Source organism: Felis catus, chromosome E2, assembly GCF_018350175.1.
Source record: "Felis catus isolate Fca126 chromosome E2, F.catus_Fca126_mat1.0, whole genome shotgun sequence".
NCBI lineage: Eukaryota > Metazoa > Chordata > Mammalia > Carnivora > Felidae > Felis > Felis catus.
In genome coordinates this window covers 9,557,460-9,576,114 of record NC_058382.1, presented here as the reverse complement: position 1 = coordinate 9,576,114, position 18,655 = coordinate 9,557,460, and the positions used below count along the sequence as shown (strand labels likewise).

Below are 18,655 nucleotides of genomic sequence, written 5' to 3'. Positions count from 1 at the left end.
TCCCTGGCGCTTGTGTTCTTGCCAGGGAGACAGAGACTTAAGCAGGGAAATGCAGAATGTGCAGAGTGGGAGTAAGAGCCGTGGAGAAGATAAAGCAATGATAATGCATTCAACAGGGAGCCCAGGGAGGGCTTCTCTGAGGAGGGGACATCTGAGCACAGATACGAATGAGGGGAGGGAGCGAGCTGTCAGGATCCCTGCGGGGAGAGCGGTTCAAGTGGTGGGGAAAGTAAGTGCAAAGGCCCTGAGGCGAGAGGGCTGTTGGTGTGTTTGAGGAGCCCCGAAGAAGCCAGTGTGGCAGGAGCAGAGTGGGGGGGGGGGCGGTGAGGGAGGGAGGCGAGGGCAGAGGGAAGGGGCAGATCGCGAAGGGCGCTGGTAAATTGTAGGCAAACTATGACCTGTTGTATATAACACTGTGAATTCCTGATTATAAAAAGGTCCAACGAATACAGACGTTTACAAAGTATTCAGCGTTCAGTGGTTAAAAGAGAAGGGTTAAGGAATTATCAAGTGGGTATGTTTTATTTGTTTTTGAGGGAGGGAGAGAGAGAGAGCGCGAGCAAGCGGGGCAGGGGTAAGGGTGGGGGGGGACAGGGGATCCGAAGCGGGCTCTGCACGCACAGCAGCCAGCCCCATGCGGGGCTCGAACTCACAAACTGTGAGATCACGACCTGAGCCGAGGGGGAGGCTCATTCGTCCGAGCCACCCACGTGGCCCGCTGCTGTCGTTGTTGTTGGTCGTATTAATACTAGTATTCGCATATGAAGAGGAGGGACAGACCCGGGCGTGAGTGGCCCGGCGTCGGAGGCCGAACGGATTTTGAGCCCAGGGTCAGAAGTCCCGCTCTGACACCCGAGAAGCCGCCCGGCCATTCCCCCACCAGGGGGCGCCAGAGGCCGGGCTCCCGGTTTGGGGAGGGGGGGCTCCTGGTCCCGCCCCACCCCCCCGCCCCTCCCTTCTCTCCTCCCCGCTCCGGGCCCCACCCGGCTCAGACGGCTCCGGACGGGACCTCGAGCACAGGCCGCTCCCCGGGCGCCTCGGATCCCCGCGGGACCCCCCCCCGTCCAGCCCGGTGCAGCCGCCTGCGCGCCCCATCGGTGAGTGGCCCCCGACCGCAGCTGTCGCTTCCCAGCTCCCGCCCACGGAGCCTAGGAGCCTGACCTGGCCCCGGATGATTCCCCTGCTGCCCTAAGACCCTCCGCGCTCCCCGGTGTGTGTAACGGTGGCCCCGATGTCCCCAGTGCCGCCCCTCCAAGAAACCTGGTCTCCCCGACTCCCTCCAGCTCCTTCCTTCCGGTCTGTAACAGTGCCCCCTGCCCTCCTTACCCCTCCCCGTCGTGCTCAGTGTCCCCCACCCCCAGCTCGCCTCCCCACCCTCTCAGCCAGAAGAGATCCCCCCTCCTTAGGATCCTCCCTCTAGTGTCCTCACCCACTCCTCCCACTCGAGAGCTCCTCTCCTGCTTCTCCAACCCATGGCCTGTCCAGCCACCCCCAAATTGCCCCTCAGACCCCTCCCTGCCTGGGACACCGCCCAGGGCCCCCTCCCTCTGCCAACATCCCAGTTCCTGCCTCTCCTTTACCTCTCTGGCACTCTTTCCCTTTCTCTTTTCCCGTTTATTTATTTATCTCTTCTCCTTTGCGTATCATTGTGATTTTATGGATTTTAACATTTTTGATGGACAGTTACTTTTGAGGCCCAAATCGTCCCACCTTTGGCCAGTGGGGGCTCCTTCAGGCTGGCCCCTGTGTCCCCATGCCACACCTTTGACACCCTGTGCCCCATCTTTGAGCACCTTCCCAGTACCTGACACAGCTTCACTGATCCTTCCCTTGCCCCCCAGCCCTGGAAACGGCCATTTCTCCAAGGAGCCCTGTTTTTCGTGGTTTGGTTTTGTCTTGTTTTGCTTCGTTTTGCTTTTTAATGGCAAACGGTATCTGGAGACTCCAGTCTGACCCAAAGCTGGTCCTGTGAAAAGATCAGTAAAATTATAAGCATCTACTGAGACTGATCAAGGAAAAAAAAAGAAAAAAGACACACAAATGACTGATATCCGGCACGAAAGAGGGGGCAGCACTACAGATCCTACAGAGAATGAAAAGATAGTAAGGGAATATAGAGAACACAGTTTGGGTGCTGGGGGTGCTTGTTGCTGCTGGGTCGGTGATTCTGTCCTCCTGAGTTCTTAGACTTAGGAGCGCAGGCTCTGAGGTCAGGTTGCCTGGAGTCCCAGACCGCGCACTTTCTAAGCAGCAAGTGATTTGGGGCAAGTTATTGCTGTCTTCGCGAGCGAGCCCGCTTTGTGAGTCAGAAATGTGGGGATAACAACAGCCCTATCCCACAATGTTGTTATGAAGATGAAACGAGTTAGAGCAGGGTCTGGAATGCAGTGATCGTAAATGTCATTCTTCTTGTGATCCCCTGAGGTCTCTTGTACCTGAGTGCACCCTGGCGACTCCTCAGCCTTAGTTGCCACCCCTCCTGTGTCCAGCAACCTCCTCCACGTGTCTCCCAGCTCCCAGCCTTGGCACACACCATCCTCTCCGCCTGTTTTGCACGGAAGCGAGCAGCTCAACAGTCAGCTCAGCCAGAGTTTGCCGCTCCTGTGGCCAGTTCACTGTGTCCCCCCCCCCCCTCTGCTGCCACTGCCCGGCCTTTCCCAGGCACCACTGACCGCTTGGTGCCACGTCCTCCCCTCAATGGGGACTCTGAGTGGGTACGGGCCAGTCTCAGTCCTGTTTCTGGATCCATAGCTCCTGACCCATGGTTTCAGTGAAAATGTGTGAATTGATGGAAGGGAGGAAGGGAAGAATGAACAGCGGATGAAGGAATACATTTCTTCCACAGCCTTCCCTTTGTCCATCCCTCGGTCCCCATCCAATCCTGCTGCCACTGGTAACCTCTTTCCCTTCGTCCTGCCTCCTCCACGAACCATCACGTCCTGCCCTCCACCGTCAGCGCTCTCTGCTGCTCCCCCGCTCCCCATTTCCCACCCTCCTCCACCCACTCCACCTTCCGGCCCCCTTCCCCCTCCTCCCCCTCCACCAGGCAGCCCCCCCCTCCGTCAACACCCTCTCCTCTTCCCGCAGGCAACTCCCCCCCCCCCCCGCCCCCGGCCCTGCACGTCTCCCTCGGCAAGCCCAGTGGGCAGTGCTCGGCCACCATGTTCAGCTGGCTGAAGCGAAGCGGGGCGCGGGGCCAGCAGCCCGAGGCCATCCGCACGGTGACCTCATCGCTCAAGGAGCTGTACCGCACCAAACTGCTGCCCCTGGAGGAACACTATCGATTCGGGGCCTTCCACTCGCCGGCCCTGGAGGACGCCGATTTCGACGGCAAGCCCATGGTGCTGGTGGCCGGCCAGTACAGCACGGGCAAGACCAGCTTCATCCAGTACCTGCTGGAGCAGGAGGTGCCGGGCTCCCGCGTGGGGCCCGAGCCGACCACCGACTGCTTTGTGGCCGTCATGCACGGGGACACGGAGGGCACCGTGCCGGGCAACGCCCTCGTGGTTGACCCGGACAAGCCATTCCGCAAGCTCAACCCTTTTGGGAACACCTTCCTCAATAGGTAGGCACTTTGAGACGCAGGGGGGCAACTTCCTGTCCCTGGCGCCTCCGTCCCTGCCCTGCATGCGTTGCTTTCTTTTCAGCCCCAATTCCCTTCTCTCTTCCAGATCCTCCCCGCTTCCTGCCTCTGCTCTTCCGCCCCCTCTAGGGCCCATGGAGCCAGCTTGCCTGGGTCCGACTCCTTTCTAGCTGGGCGGCTCTGGGCGAATGACTTAACCTCTCTGTACCTCTCTTAGCCTCATCTGGGACATGGGGATAACCACGGTCCCCGCTCACACACGAGGTGCTTAAGACAGTACCTGGCACAAAGTAAGTGCTCAGTGAACGTCAGCTCTGATTTTTTTTTTTTTTAATTTTTTACTGTTTGTTCTCGAGAGGGAGGGAGAGAGTGGGCGTGTGAACAGGGGAGGGTCAGAGAGAGGGGGAGACACAGAATCCGGAGCGGGCTCCAGGCTCTGAGCCGGCAGCACAGAGCCCGACGCGGGGCTCGAACCCACAGACCGTGAGCTCATGACCTGAGCCGAAGTCGGACGCTCAACCGACTGAGCCACCCAGGCGCCCCTCTTTTTTTTTTTTTTTTTTTCTTAAGTAAGTGTTATTTATTCTCTGTCCTGGTCTTCCTTTTCTCTTTCGAGATTCTTCCTGCTCTCTGCCTCATTCACCCTCTGTGGAGCCCTCGTCTGCCTTCTTCCGTGGCCTCTCCTCCTGCCTCTCCCCGCGTTGACCCCTGCCTCCCCCTCTGCCTCAGGTTCATGTGTGCCCAGCTGCCCAATCAGGTCCTGGAGAGCATTAGTATCATCGACACCCCGGGCATCCTGTCAGGCACCAAACAGAGAGTGAGCCGTGGTGAGTGGGGCCGGACGGCTGAGCCTGAGGGAGGAGGCGGCCCGGCCTCTGCTGGGACACGGGCCCGTGTCAGCTGGCCCCAGCCGCCGGGCAGCAGAAGGGAGCCCATGGGAGGCTGTGATTCCTCCGTGTCTCCGCACGTTGAGGGCACCGGGGAGGCGTGTGCGTGAACACGGGTTGGGGGGGGGGAGCAGGGTGCAGCCCGTGTCTGGGCTGGTCGGGAGGACGGAGAGGGAGAGATCGAGAGAGACAGAGGGAGATACGCCAAGTCAGAGACAAAGATCTGAATGCCCGGCAGCCTTACCGAGAGACAGGAGGCCCAGAGAGGAGGCAGAGGCCGGGCAGGGAGGCCCTGGGCGTGCCCCCCCCGCCCCCCCCCCCGCCCCCAGGCACGCTCCTGGCTTCTATGTCCGGGCCGCAGATGGGGCTGAGCAGGGGTTGGGAGGGGGAATCTGGGCGCCGGCCAAGGCCCGGCCTGGAATTTATAAACAGCTGTGCAGGGGGAGCAGCGGGGGGTGAATTCCAGCGGGGGCCCCCGGGGAGCCGGCCCCCCACCCCAGCCCAGCCAGCTCAGCCTCTGCGCCCCCTCGCCAGCCCCCCCCCCACAGTTTCTGTCCCCCGCCCGCCTGGCCTCAGGGGCCCGGGACTGGGGCAAAGGAGGCCGCCTTGTGGGGCAGAGGGGACGGGAGGCTGGGCTGCGGGGCAGGGCGAGGGCGAGGAGGGTTACGGCGTCCCTGGCCGCTGCCCAGCGGGCGCGCGTCCCCTTGGGAAAGAGGCAGGGGGCAGCTGCAGAACCGATCAGAGGGCGGGCTGGCAGCCAGCCTGAGGGGGGAGGCAAGAGGCTGGGCTGAGGGTTCCTGGGGCGCTGCCTCCTGGGGCTGGGCCTGGGAGAGAGGGAGGGGTGCCGGGTGGGGGCTGAAGGCTGTGGGGAGGAGAGAGTAGGGGTCTCCTTCCCTGGCAGGGTGGGTAGGGGAAGAGGAGGTCTGTCTGTATGGGTGTGTGTGGGGGGGGGGGGGTCTGGGAGTCTGTGCCTCTGATTATAGCTGGATGTGACTTCGTGGGGCGCATCGGCGGGAAGCGTGTATATAACATCCGGGGACACACGTGTGTGACCGTAGCATCGTGGAGACTCTGGTGGGGGGTTCGAATCCGGGCTCTGATATTTGTAATTGTTTTTAAGTTTATTTACTTATTTTGAGAGAGAGAGAGAGAGAGAGCGTGCGTGCGAGCACGAGCGGGGGAGGGGCAGAGAGAGTGGGAGAGAGACAGAATCCCAAGCGGCCTGGGTACCTGTGAACGCGGAGCCTGATGGCGGGGTTCGAACCCCCTGAACCTTGAGATCATGACCCGAGCTGAAACCCAGAGCCTGCCGCTCCGTCGACTGAGCCACCCGGGCGCCCCGGGGCTTTGCTGGTTTTAGCCCGTGCCCTCGGGGCAAGCCACTTAACCGCTCCCTGCCTCAGTCTCCCCATCTGTAAAATAGGAATGATAATAGTATCGGCCTCCCTAGGCTGCACAGGGGGTTAAAATTAAGGGTCAGACCCTGCCAGGAACTTCGGTGTGTGCACACAGTAGGCGCCGTGGGCGTGCTGAGCACGGTGTACCTGCGTTGAGGGCCACAGCCGGCCGGACACCCCCGGGTGCTCTCTGCCACGTCTCTTGTTCCCACGCTGACTCAGTCTCCCTCCCTCCCTCCCGCCCCGCATGAGACACACTTTCCAAATCCTAGCCTGTGTGTGTGTGTGTGTGTAGCCACTGGGGACGGAGGGAGCCCCAGACGCCATCCCTCTGGTTACCCGGCCCTTCCTCCCCCCCAAACAGTGTCGCCCCCCCCCCCACCCGGTCCAGTCCCCAGGGGCCACAGGGGACCTGCTTCCTCCTTGGAGCGCCCAACACCAGCGCCTCAGGGAGCATAGGGACCCGTGCGGGCTCCTGCTCTGTGCCCCTTCCCTGCGTGTCCTGAGTGAATCCTGTCACCTCTCCGTGCCTCAGTTTCCTCCTCTGGAACATGGGGATCATAGGAGGGCCTGTCTCCCGAGGTTGTTTTGAAGACTCAAGGAGTCGAATCGGGGAGGATGAAGTGACGTCAGGGGAGTCAGCGGCGGGCTCCCTGCTCCTCCAGTTAACTCCTTCCTCGTTCCCCAGGTCGCCATTGGGTCCCCTCCTCCGAGAAGCCCTCTCTGACCACCCCACCCCCCCCCAGGCTGGGTCAGGTGCTCGCCGCTGGGCTCCCCCAGCCCATCCTGACCACTCTGGGCCTGTCCTCGGTGGACCATGAACCCGATGAGAACAGGACTGGCACTGCCCTGGGGTGGTTCCTAAATGACACACCCACGGCGTCCTGTGTGCGTCGCAGCTAAGACTCCTCGAGCACTTGCCATGTTCCCAGGCTGTTGGGGTTTTTTTTTTGTTTGTTTTTTTTTTTTACCCGTTTAATCGAGGTGTAGTTTACATGCCTGAAGCTACTTCTTTGAAACAGGCACTGTTTTAGGCTCTTATTTTTAATTAAAAAAAAAATTGTAACGTTTTTTTTATTTTTGGGAGAGAGAGAGAGAGAGAGAGACAGAGCACAAGCAGGGGAGGGGTAGAAAAAGACAGAGACACTACAGGAGGCTCCAGGCTCTGAGCTGTCAGCACGGGGCCTGACACGGGGCTCGAACCCACAGATCACGACCTGAGTCGAAGTCGAACGCTTAACTTACTGAACCACCCAGGTGCCCCCCCCTTTTTTTTTTAAATGTTTATTTATTTTGAGATTGGAAGAGAGAGAAAAAGCAAGCCGAGGGACAGAGAGAGAGAGAGAGAGAGATGGAGAGAGAGAATCCCAAGCCCCCCCCCTTTTTTTTTAAGAGAGAGAGAGAGAGACAGAGAGTGAGGGAGGGGCAGAGGGAGAGAGAGAGAGAAAGAGAGAGAGAGATCAGCACGGGAGCCCAAACTGGAGCTTGATCCCATGACCCTGGGCTCATGACCTGAGCCCAGATCAAGAATCAGATGCTCAACGGACTGAGCCACCCGGGCGCCCCTTCGGCTCATGATGTGTATTGGTTCGTTTCTATTCGCTTGTCCTCACCACAGTCCGACAGGTTATGTTCCGTCACGACTTCCATTTTACAGAAGAGGACACGCAAGTTCAGAGAGGTTTCCTACTCGCTTAAGGTCACACAGCTGGGGTGGGGTGGGGGGCAGAGTCGGGATTCAAACCCAGGCCTTCCTGGCTGCCACGTCAGGGCGTTGCCAACACTCCTCTCTGCTCCCCTGAGCATCGCTGTTTGAGTGAACAGTGTGAACGAACGAGTGAATGAGGAAGGAAGGAAGGGAGGAAGGAAGGAAGGGAGGAAGGAAGGAAGGAAGGAAGGAAGGAAGGGGGAAGGAATACAGGAACCAGTTGTCGAACCAGATACTCCACGAAAGGCAAGGACTTGTCTGTGTTCTCTGTGGCATCCCTAGTGCCCAGGCTAGGGCCTGGCACACAGAGGAGCTGTAAATACTGTTTACATTACAGAGATGCAAATACTGTTAAATAAACTCAAAATATTTACCATCTGTTCTGGCAAAAGGTGAATTCTTTGGTGGCTGGATTGTGGGGACATCCAGAAGTCCGAGGACGGGGCTGGGGTGATGGTGGCACTTGGGAGACTCGCGGAGGGGGGGGGGTGGTCATAGAAGCACAGAGAGTCTGTTAAGAAACACTTCAGTATTTTGACAACCTATACGTCTGGATGGGCCTAAGGAATGAATGAAAAGGGGGTAGGTGATCAGTCCTCTGTAGCCAGATGGCCCGAGGGGCTGGGGGCTGGGGTCAGAGTGATGGAGAAATTCTGGGGGCTGGGGGGGGGCAGAGGAGCGGGATGCACTTGGGGGCCTGGGCGGTTTCTCAGAGAAGGGTTTTTGAAAGTCAACAACCTGAACGTCCGTACAGTCCGCTATCAATCCAAAGGCGCGGATGCTTCAGAAAGGCTGGAGGGCAGGGAAGGAGGTTGGGGGGGGGGGGTTGCTGACCTCTGCCCTTCGCGTCCCTTGTGCTCGGTACCCCCAGGCTACGACTTCCCGGCGGTGCTGCGCTGGTTCGCGGAGCGCGTGGACCTCATCATCCTGCTCTTCGACGCGCACAAACTGGAGATCTCGGACGAGTTCTCGGAGGCCATCGGCGCCCTCCGGGGCCACGAGGACAAGATCCGCGTGGTGCTCAACAAGGCGGACATGGTGGAGACCCAGCAGCTGATGCGCGTCTACGGGGCGCTCATGTGGGCGCTGGGCAAGGTGGTGGGGCACGCCCGAGGTGCTGCGCGTCTACATCGGCTCCTTCTGGTCCCAGCCCCTCCTGGTGCCCGACAACCGGCGCCTCTTCGAGTTGGAGGAGCAGGATCTGTTCCGGGACATCCAGGGCCTGCCGCGCCACGCCGCCCTGCGCAAACTCAACGACCTGGTGAAGAGGGCCCGGCTGGTGCGGGTGAGCCGCGCTGCGCGGGGACTGGGGGGGGGGGGGGGGGGGGGGGGGGAAGCGGTGGCCGGAGGCGGGGACGGCCCTGGTCCCCGCCTCCCCGTCCGGGCCGCTTGGCTGCCAGTCGCCGACTTCTCGGCTCTCCGATTGGTTAGTTCTCTGGTCTAACAGATTCCTCCAGGCTGGGTCACTGTGGCACAAGGTGGCGTGGCCCTCCCCCCCGCACCGCCCCCAGTGGCCCACAGCCTCTGCACCCACCTCCACGCTGCTTGTCCACTCCGCCCTCCTCTTGCGCTCCCTTCCCGTCATTCACGCGGTCCTCCTGGCTCTGACCTCAGGGCCTTTGCACCTACCGTTCCCGCTTCCTGGAAAGCCCCCCCCCCCCCCCCCCCCCCCCCCCCCGTCTCGCCCCTCTCCTACCTGGCTGTCCGCTTGGCGCACGCCTCACCTCCAACGAGACTTTGCGTAACCTGCTCAGGTAACCTGCCTAACCTGCTGCCTTGCCCGCCCCCCGTTTTTAGAACTCTCCCGCCCCCGTCTTGCTTGAAGCCTTGCTGTAGTTTTCTTCACGGCGGTCATGACTGCCTTGCGTTCTGCGTACTTTGGAGTTTCTGGGTTCACCGCCTGCCTCCGCCTGCATTTAAGCCCCCACAGAATCAGAGATGTCTGAATTTGTTCACCGCCGTGTCCCCGGCGCCTGGAACAGAGCTGGTGCTCAGTCAATACTTACTGAACAGAGGGCATTTGAACAGACACCCTTCAACCACACCCCCCTGTGCCCGGCCCTGTGTTGGGCGGTACTGAGGATCTGGAGCAGTTCAGGGGAGGAGACAGCCCCAGCCCCAGACAGTGATGGCGCAGCGGGCACAGGGCTACCCGTCCTGGGGAGCTGGGGGGGGGGGAGGGGGGGCAGGGGCAGGGGGCTTCTTGGAGGAGAGGGCGTCTGAGCTGCAAACCACAGGGTGAGGAGGGGAATTCTAGATAGTGGGACCAGCGAGTGCCTGGACCGGAGATCAGCACATGGCCAGTTCAAGAGAGAGGCAAGATGACAGTGTTGCACCCGGTGTAGACAGCGCAAGGAACTGAATCCGAGGCTGGGGAGGTGGGTGGGAGTCAGACCACCCAGGGCTGTGGCCTAGAAGCTGCGCGGCGTCCTGGCAAGGGGGGGGGGGAGGGTGCTGGGGAGCCATGGAAGGGTTCGGAGCACAGGAGGGAGGGAGTCCTACTCGGGCTGCCTTCTAGCGGGTGGATTCAAGGGCCGTGAGACTGGGGCCAGAGACCAGGAAGGAGGCTGGGGACCGAGGAACGGGGAGGCGGCTGGATCAGAACAGGGCCTCGGGGAGGGGGAGGAGAGCACTGGTTTGAGAGCGATCTGGGAGGCCAAATGGAACATTCTTAGGGGAGGCTGCCAGGGAGGAGGTGGGGCAGGAAGCTGGGCAGGCAGGGAGGCCTGGAAGGTTGTGAGAGGTGGAGAGCCCGAGGTGGTGGTTTCAGGAGCAGCAGAGAGGGGGTGACTCAGGGCCCCCACCCCCACCCCCACCCCAGGAATCCTCCTTGGGAGGGCGTGGCCCAGCGGGTGCCTCCAAGCCTGCGGGATCCACCTTTCTCTCCTCCCCCATCCGGGCCCTGGACTGTCTCTGTGTCCCCGTCCCTGCCTCCTCTCTCTGTCCATCTCTCCCCCCGCCCTCTTTCTAGCTCTCCTTCTCCGTCCTCCTCCGCCCCTCTCTCGGTCCCCGCTCTGCCTCGCCCTCCTGCCCCCACGGACCCCTGTCCCCGGGGCCCCTCGGGGAAGCGGAGGACGGGACGGCGGCGGGGAGCCGGGGCCCGGGACCGTGGGACAGAGGGGCGGGGCCGGGCCGGACACCTGGTGCCCCCGCCAGGCGGGGGGGGGGGGGCGGGGGCGGCTCCGGAAACCCGGACAAACCCCGGAGCCCGGGACCCGCGCCCCGGCCCAGCCCGCCCTCCCACCTTATCTCTTCCCGGCACCTTCCCCCGCTTCCTCTCTGGAAAAGCCATCAGCGCCCCCCCGCCTTGCCTCTTCTGGGTCCCCGAGGAGCCGCCCTCGGCCCCGCCCCCTCGCCCCCATTGGCCCGCCCTCGAGGAGCCGCCCTCGGCCCCGCCCCTCGCCCCATTGGCCCGCCCTCGCAGGCCCCGCCCACCCGCTTGGCCACACCCCCGCCCTGATTGGCCCCCTCGGACCTACGGCCCTCTCCTTCGCTTTCCTCCCGCGGAGCCGTCTGTGGCTCCCCAGTGCCGCTCACACAGGGTCCCTCAGTGACCAAGCCTCGCCAGCCCCGCCTCTACGCCGTGTCCCCCACTCCTTCCCCGTGTCCGATGCCGCCAGACTGGGTCCGGCCATCAGACGACAGCCCACACCATTTACCTCTCCACGCGCCTCCCCCCAACAGTACGGGGCCTTTCTGGACTCCGGGTAACCACCCTCGGTTTCCCCGTCTGTATCGTATCGAGTCACCTGGCTCTGCCCTTTGGTGGAAGCGATCGCTGCTCGAAGGGGGCGAGTTCCCTGTTCTGATACTTGAGGCCGAGATCTTGGGAGGGTCTGATTCTGAAGGGCCCAAGGGGTCCTGAGCCTTCTTCCCAAGCTTCTCTGCGGCGACTCAGTGACGTTCGTTCGACAGACAGCCACCGAGCACCTACAACGTGCTTCCGCACTTTTCCAGGCCCCCCCGGGGTTACAGCACCAGATGGGGTTACATCTGGCTCAACCAGATGACGTTTGTTTGTTTTCTTGGAGAATCACGTCTCGGTGGGGAAGTGGATCTTAAACAAATGAGTCGATAGTAGCTTATGCGATAAGGACCGCGGAGGAAAATGAAGCAGAGGAAAGGAGATTGGTGAGGGACTGGTTTTAGGGAGGTCAGGGAGGGCCTCCCTGAGGAGGTGCTACTGAGCAGAGACCTGAATGAAGGAGGGAAAGAGTGGAGGTGTGGGGGAGGCCCTACCGGGCAGAGGGACCAGTAAGTGCAAAGGCCCTGGGGCAGGAACGGGCTTGAACAAGGAGCCCAGGGTGGCTGGAGGAGACACAGTGGAGGAGGTCATGAAGATTCAGAGCCAGCCAGGGGCCGCCAAAATTGTTAGCATTCTAAACCTATGATTCACGAACTTGAAAACCAGTGTTCTCCGTTGAACAGTTGAGACCATCTCATGGCGGAGCATTTAAGCTCAGTTAAACGTGTCCCCTCCCGTCCCTGATCCCACCCATCAGCTCCCAGGGCATCTTCCCTGGAGGCAGCCCCCCGTGAGGAGTCACTTGTGTCTTTTTCCAGATGTATTCTATTTTTATTTCAGCATTTGCAGTTAATTACTGAGCTTCCTGTTAAAAACTAGGAATGTTCATTCCTCTGCCCTCCTTGTTTGTTTTTTGATAACTTACGAGATTGGAGATCAGAAGGTTCCCAAGTTCATTGCTTTCCTCCACAAGTATTTCTTGAGCGCTTTCTGTGCGCGTTGTGCCCGTGCTGGGGACAGAGGGAATAGATAAGGTCCCAGCCCTCCTGGAACTCACATTCTGATGGTAGGAGACAGAGTAAGCAAACCACCAGATAAGCAGAATAACGATAAGGTGCAATAAACATTGTGGGGGCGGGGGGTGGTGGTGGTGGAAGTGAAGTTAGAAAAGAATTAGATGGTGGTAGTTGGGGCACCTGCTACTCATAAGATGGCCTCTGGGAGGAGGGTGGCATCGAAAGGAAGTTGAGGGACCCAGCTTGGGAGATCGGGGCAGAATTGCAGGCAGAGAGCGGCATGTGCAAAGGCCCTGTGGTCAGGGAAAGATTGGCATGCTGGTACAAGGAAGGCCGGTGAGGAAACTGACACGGTGAGTTGGTCAGGGGCGGGGAGAGGATGTCGGATGAAACACCAGCGGCCCAAATCATGGAGAGCCGTGGTTCTCAAAGCTTTCGGTCACAGGAGCTCACGGCACTCTTAAAAATGACTGAGGGCCCCAAAGAAGTTGAGCGTCCGACTCTCGATTTGGGTTCAGGGCGTGATCTCACGGTGCGTGAGTTCAAGCCCCGCATCGGGCTCTGCGCTGGCAGCGTGGAGCCTGCTTGGGATTCTCTCTCTCCCTCTCTCTCTCTCTCTCTCTGCCCCTCCCAGCTCTCCCTCTCTCAAAATAAATAAATAATGTTAAAAAAATAAAGAAAGAAGCCGTAGGTCGGGGGCCCGGCGGGCTCAGGCAGGCACTCTCTTCCCGCAGGTACACGCGTACATCATCAGCTACTTGAAGAAGGAGATGCCCTCCGTGTTTGGCAAGGAGAACAAGAAGAAGCAGTTAATCCTCAAGTTGCCCGTCATCTTTGCGAAGATTCAGCTGGAGCATCACATATCGCCCGGTGACTTTCCCGACTGCCAGAAAATGCAGGTGGGAGATCGCCCAGGAGCAGGGCAGAAGGGGGCAGCTTTTGGCTTCGGGGGTGGGGGCCTCAAAAACCGGAGGGATGGAGGGCAGGTTCCGGAGAATGCCTCCTGCGCGCGGTTCCGTAAGAGCGTGGTTTTGTGCGTTAGGACGAGACAAGAGAAAACCGCAAATAACTGGTGTAGTTAGGGTGGAAGTTGGCTTCTCTCCGTAAAGTCCTAGAAGGTGGCCCAGGGCTGGTTTGGTGCTTTACAGAGCCGGGGACCCTGTCCCTTCTTAGTTGTCCTCCATGTCTGGTTTCCGGTTCCAAGAACCCCACATGGTACAGAATGGCTGTCGAAACTCCAGCCATTTCATCTGCATTCCAGTCAGCAAGAAGAGGTGAGGGAGAAGGGAGGGAAAGATAATGATACAGTCTCTCTCTCTCTCTTTTGTTTTTAAGATTTTATTTTTAAGTAGTGTCTGCACCCGGTGTGGGGCTTGACCTCAACCCCAAGAGCGATCAAGAGTCACACGCTGTATCGAGTGAGCCAGCCAGGCACCCCTACACTCTCTTTAAGGATTTTTTCTAGAACAGTGCCATCCAATAGCACTTTCTACCATGTTGGAAATGTTCTACGTTGTGCCGTCCAATATGGTAGCTGCCGGCCCCATTGAAACTGAAAGTTTAGGTTTTATTTAATTTTAACTAATTTAATATTCTTTAATGTTTATTTTGAGAGAGAGAGAGAGAGAGAGAGAGAGAGAGAGCGCGCGGGGGAAGGGCAAAGAGGGAGGGAGGCACAGAATCTAAAGCAAGTGCCAGGCTGTCGGCACAGAGCCCAACGCGGGGCTCGAACTCACGCACCGCGAGGTCATGACCTGAGTCAAAGTCGGGCGCTTCACCGACTGAGCCACCCAGGCGCCCCTTAATTTATTTCTTTGTTTTTTATTTATTTTGAGAGAGAGAGAGAGAGAGAGAGAGAGAATCCTAAGCAGGCTCTACGCTGTCTGAGCCACCCATGCACCCCCCCCCACCCCGGGGCCCCTTAACTAGTTTAAATTTAAGTAAGCAGAGGTAACTACCCTCTTTTGGAAAAGGGGATTCTAGGGTCGTGGATGCAACGCGTGCTGGTATCCAATTGGCCAGAACTTAGTCATGTGACCACAGCTGGCTGCAAGCTGGGAAATGTAGTCTTTCCTCTAGGGGGCCTGCTGCCCAAGGGATGCCAGTAGTGAGGAAGAAGGGGCAAATGAATACTGGGGCTCCCCGGGCATGTCCAGGCCTAGGATTAACCAGCGTTGGGGAGATCCCTGGGTCCGGGTGCTGTGCCCTGGGGTGCATGATGAACTGCTGATGAACCTGGGGACAGAGGTCCGGGCTCAGGCCTGGAGGTGGGGACTAGCCCACCCCGCCCCCTTCCCCTGGCCCCGGGCCGGAGCCTCCGTCTGGAGACTGCATTAGGCTGACACTCAAAGCCCGTGCCCTTTGGGTCTGAGATGTTTGCTCACCCAAGCCCCTGAGGAATCGTGGAGCAGGGCATTTCGTTCTGGCCGCTTGCAACCTCCGAGAGTCTGGGCAAGTCCCCTTTTCTGAGCCTCGGTTTCTTCCACTGGAAAATGGGCACGGTGACAGCACTTATCTATTGCTGGGGGTGCTGAACGGGCCAGTGCTTGCAGCCCCCTGGGTACAGCGTGTGGCGGGGAGTTTGGGCTACATCGAGGTCTCGACCGACCTCAGCGCTGCTGACATTGGGGGCCGGAGCGTTCGTGGTCGGGGGTGTCCCGTGCATCCTCCTGGCCCCTGCTTACTGCACGTCAGTAGCAACCCCCCACCCCCGCCCCCAGCTGTAACGGTCAAAAACGTCTCTGGATCTTGCCAACTGTCCGCAGGGGAAGGGCAACGTCACCCCTGGCTAAGAACCAGAACCGCTGGGCTAGATGCACAGCAGCTGTTAGTTACGTTAGCATGTCTTGAACACCTTATCCAGATGAATCGATTCCCCAAATGAGGGGAGTGCTAATGTTAGGGTTCCGTTTTTACAAATCTGGAAACCGAGGCCCGGAGGGGTGGAGTCACTCGCCCGAGGAGGACACGCAGCTCCTAAGGGGCAGAACCGGGTTGGAACCTGGGCCTCCTGGCCCTGGGGCCCGGGCCCCTACCCCTCTATGTCCAGATCAGCGGGCCTCTCCACCTTGGCTCCGGAAATGACGGTGGTGCCATTAAATGGATCGGTCTTTGCTGCGACTCTCCTGGTGCAGGTGGGAAGGAGCAGGACCACGAATCCACCCCCACGGCTGCTGTAGCACACCCTGACTTCTTGGGGGAGGAGGGGGTCCCAGGACCTCCCGGCGATCTGGCCACCTCGGACCTAACCTCCGAACTTGGCAGCGAGTTTCTGAGAAGCGGGTTAACAGAGCCAACTGAGCAGTGGGAACTGAATTTTCTTAGCTTGCAGAACGGTGGGGGTGCTGGGTGGCTGCAGCTAGGGGTGCCACGGACGGTGGGCAGACCCAGGGGTGCGCTGAGTCATCGGAGGGGCCCCCCAGCCCCCCTACCGTCCAGTGATTCTGGGGGAACACCTGACACGGGGAGGGGGGGAGGGCCTCCGGGACCCCGCTGCCCAAGTGTCTTCTGAGGGGTGATGCCCTAGTGGAAAGCGTGGCACACGTATCTGAATCCTTATGCAGCATCCACTTGAGCTGCCCAAGTGTCCTGGTGACAGGTGGGGCTGGGGACCCGGGAGGATGATGTCCCCTGACTTCCCAGTATCGCCCCCCCCCCATTTCTCCCCTTCCCCCGACAGGAGCTGCTGATGGCTCATGACTTCACCAAATTCCACTCGTTGAAGCCGAAGCTGCTGGAGGCGCTTGACGAGATGCTGACCCACGACATCGCTAAGCTCATGCCCCTGCTGCGGCAGGAGGAGCTGGAGAACACCGAGGTGGGCGTGCAGGGCGGCGCTTTCGAGGGCACCCACATGGGCCCGTTCGTGGAGCGGGGGCCCGATGAGGCCCTGGAGGACGGCGAGGAGGGCTCGGACGACGAGGCCGAGTGGGTGGTGACCAAGGACAAGTCCAAGTACGACGAGATCTTCTACAACCTGGTGCCGGCCGATGGCAAGCTGAGCGGCACCAAGGCCAAGACCTGGATGGTGGGCACCAAGCTCCCCAACTCGGTGCTGGGGCGCATCTGGAAGCTGAGCGACGTCGACCGGGACGGCATGCTGGATGACGAGGAGTTCGCCCTGGCCAGCCACCTCATCGAGGCCAAGCTGGAGGGCCACGGGCTGCCCACCAACCTGCCCCGTCGCCTGGTGCCGCCCTCCAAGCGGCGTCACAAGGGCTCTGCAGAGTGAGCCGGCCACTGCCTGCAGGCCCTCCCTCCCACTCACCCTGCTGTGGCTCCCCAGCTCCAGCTGGCTGCACGCACGCCCCTGCCCCAGCCTGCCACACGCGCTGCCTGCCCACCCTCCCAGCCGTAAGGATGGGGGTCTCTCCACCCGCCACCGCCGGACCGTGGGGACCAGGGGAGGGGCAAGGCTTCCCTGCCCGGCCTTTGCACCGCTACCCTCGCCTACACTTGGGCACATCACACCGACCTTAACACACGCACACAGACACACACACAGAGGCATCGATTCGATCGTGGGCCATTCAAGTATTTATTGAGCACCTACTATGTTTGAGGGCACAGAGCTTCCTCCAGGCCCTGGGGGTTACAGCAGAGAGCAGAACACATGGATCTGCCCTCGGGTGGGGGGCTGACGTTCTCAGGACAGAGCACCTGCACTGTGACACAGACACACACGGGGCCCTAACCAGTCTGATCCCCGATTCTGGGCAGGAATCCTCGCCTCTCTCCATAGTTCCGTGGCCATTTGTTCGAAATAACCAAGGGAAAGTCCCCCTGGCCCCACTTCTTGACATCCAGACAAGGACAGCCCCCCCCCCCCCCCACTCTATCATGTTCTCAGGCCTTGGGACCACGGGGAGCTCGGAGCGGGAGACCCAACCTCCTTCCTCAGACGGACCCCTCTTCAGCCCCTCCCCCCCGGTTCTAGCCACACCCCTTGCTTTAATAAGGATTCTTAGGCCACCGAAGAGCCCCTTGGATCCTGGCTTCACCCGTACCGTGCCCCCTTCGAGGTCTTTTTGTCCTCGGGCCGCCTGCCCTGGTTTGAAAACTCAGCCTGCCCGCCCCCTCCCCCAAGCTCCCCGAGGCTGGTGGCCTGAATTTTAGGGTGACGGGGGGGAGGGGGGGGAACTGCCCTCTCTGCCATCAGCCCGTATTTAAGTAGAGCCCCTACCAGATATAAAGGCCCCGGGGCTTTATTTTAGTCCCCGGTTCAAAGGGGGTGCGTGGGGGAGGGGGAGGGGCTCTTGGTGCTACAACCCTCCCTCCTCTTCCTTAAAAGGGCCGCTCCCGTCCCGCCTCCCCCCCCCCCACCTCCACCTTTCCGTGTTTTCACCTCAGACTAGTGCTGACCCTGGTGGGGGGACCCCACGGGAAAGATGGGGAAGGGTGACTTAGGTGGGGACGATGCCCCCCTCCAGGGTGCTCGCTGGGATCCCCCCCTCCCCATTGCCCGTCCCCCGCCCCATGCCTGGGAGGGGCCCGGGAACCGAACAGCAAACGGCGTCCCCACAGAGCGAATAAAGTCAAGGCTTCTTTCCACGTGGGAGTCAGGCTGTCTTGGGACGGGTTGTGTGTGGGGGGGGGAAGGGGGATCGCTCTCCCCCCACTCCGAGCCCCGGGGAAGGAGAGCCCTGGGTGGGACTTGAGCGGGGGGTGGGGGTGTCCCCTCCAAGGTCTCAGGGGCGGGGCGGGGCGGGGCGGGGCGGGGCGGGGCGGGGCGGGAGGAGGCCGTGACTCAACTCAGCGGAGCCTGATGACTCAGGCCCCGGGCTGGGGGCCAGACCAACATATTTTCCGAAGAAAAGTGACTGTGGGGCCCTCCCTCCGGGACATCCCTCCCTCCCACCTCCCGCCGCGGGGGCCTGGGAACCAAGCCCCGGGGCGTGGGGCTGTGTGCGCGCGGGCTTGGGCACCTCGGGGCCTCCGCCCCGAGCGCCGGCGTGCAGAGCCTGGTACGCCCCTCGCGTCACGTAACGCCAGGGACACACGGGGTCCCGGAGGAGAGGCGGGGACGCTGCCTCCAAAGACCAGCCTGTGCGCGCGCCCGCGCGCTCACGCCCGGGGGACTTGGTCTTGGCTCCGCCGCAGACCCCGCGGGCTGAACCCCCGACACACGCCCAGACCACACCCACGGCGCCCGGGACACGCTGGCCGCGCGCTCCTCCCGCCCACGCGCGCTCGCCCCGCTTTCGCGGCCCCCCAGCGCCCCCTGGCGGCCACACGGGAGCTGCGCGGGCTGCGCGCGGAGACCCCTGTGCGAGGCCCGCGGGCGGTCCCGGGCGCAGAGGCTCAGGGCCCCGGGGCAGGT

At 61.0% G+C, this 18,655-nt stretch overlaps 1 protein-coding gene and 1 long non-coding RNA gene across 2 annotated transcripts; one reads left to right on the top strand and one right to left on the bottom strand.

Annotated features, from left to right (window-relative positions):
• The first annotated feature begins 971 nt into the window (after positions 1–971).
• Positions 972–17,886, top strand: EHD2 (EH domain containing 2). The gene is given in 7 exon segments (XM_003997613.6): positions 972–1,097; positions 3,088–3,565; positions 4,313–4,410; positions 8,447–8,676; positions 8,678–8,860; positions 13,071–13,235; positions 16,016–17,886. Coding segments are annotated over 6 exon segments (1,632 nt in total). The 5' UTR covers positions 972–1,097; positions 3,088–3,161; the 3' UTR covers positions 16,568–17,886.
• Positions 7,932–8,549, bottom strand: LOC102900605. Its single transcript, XR_442014.5, has 2 exons — positions 8,410–8,549; positions 7,932–8,135 (listed from the first exon to the last, which is right to left on the bottom strand). It is a non-coding gene; the product is annotated as an uncharacterized LOC102900605 (long non-coding RNA).
• Positions 17,887–18,655: the final 769 nt, after the last annotated feature.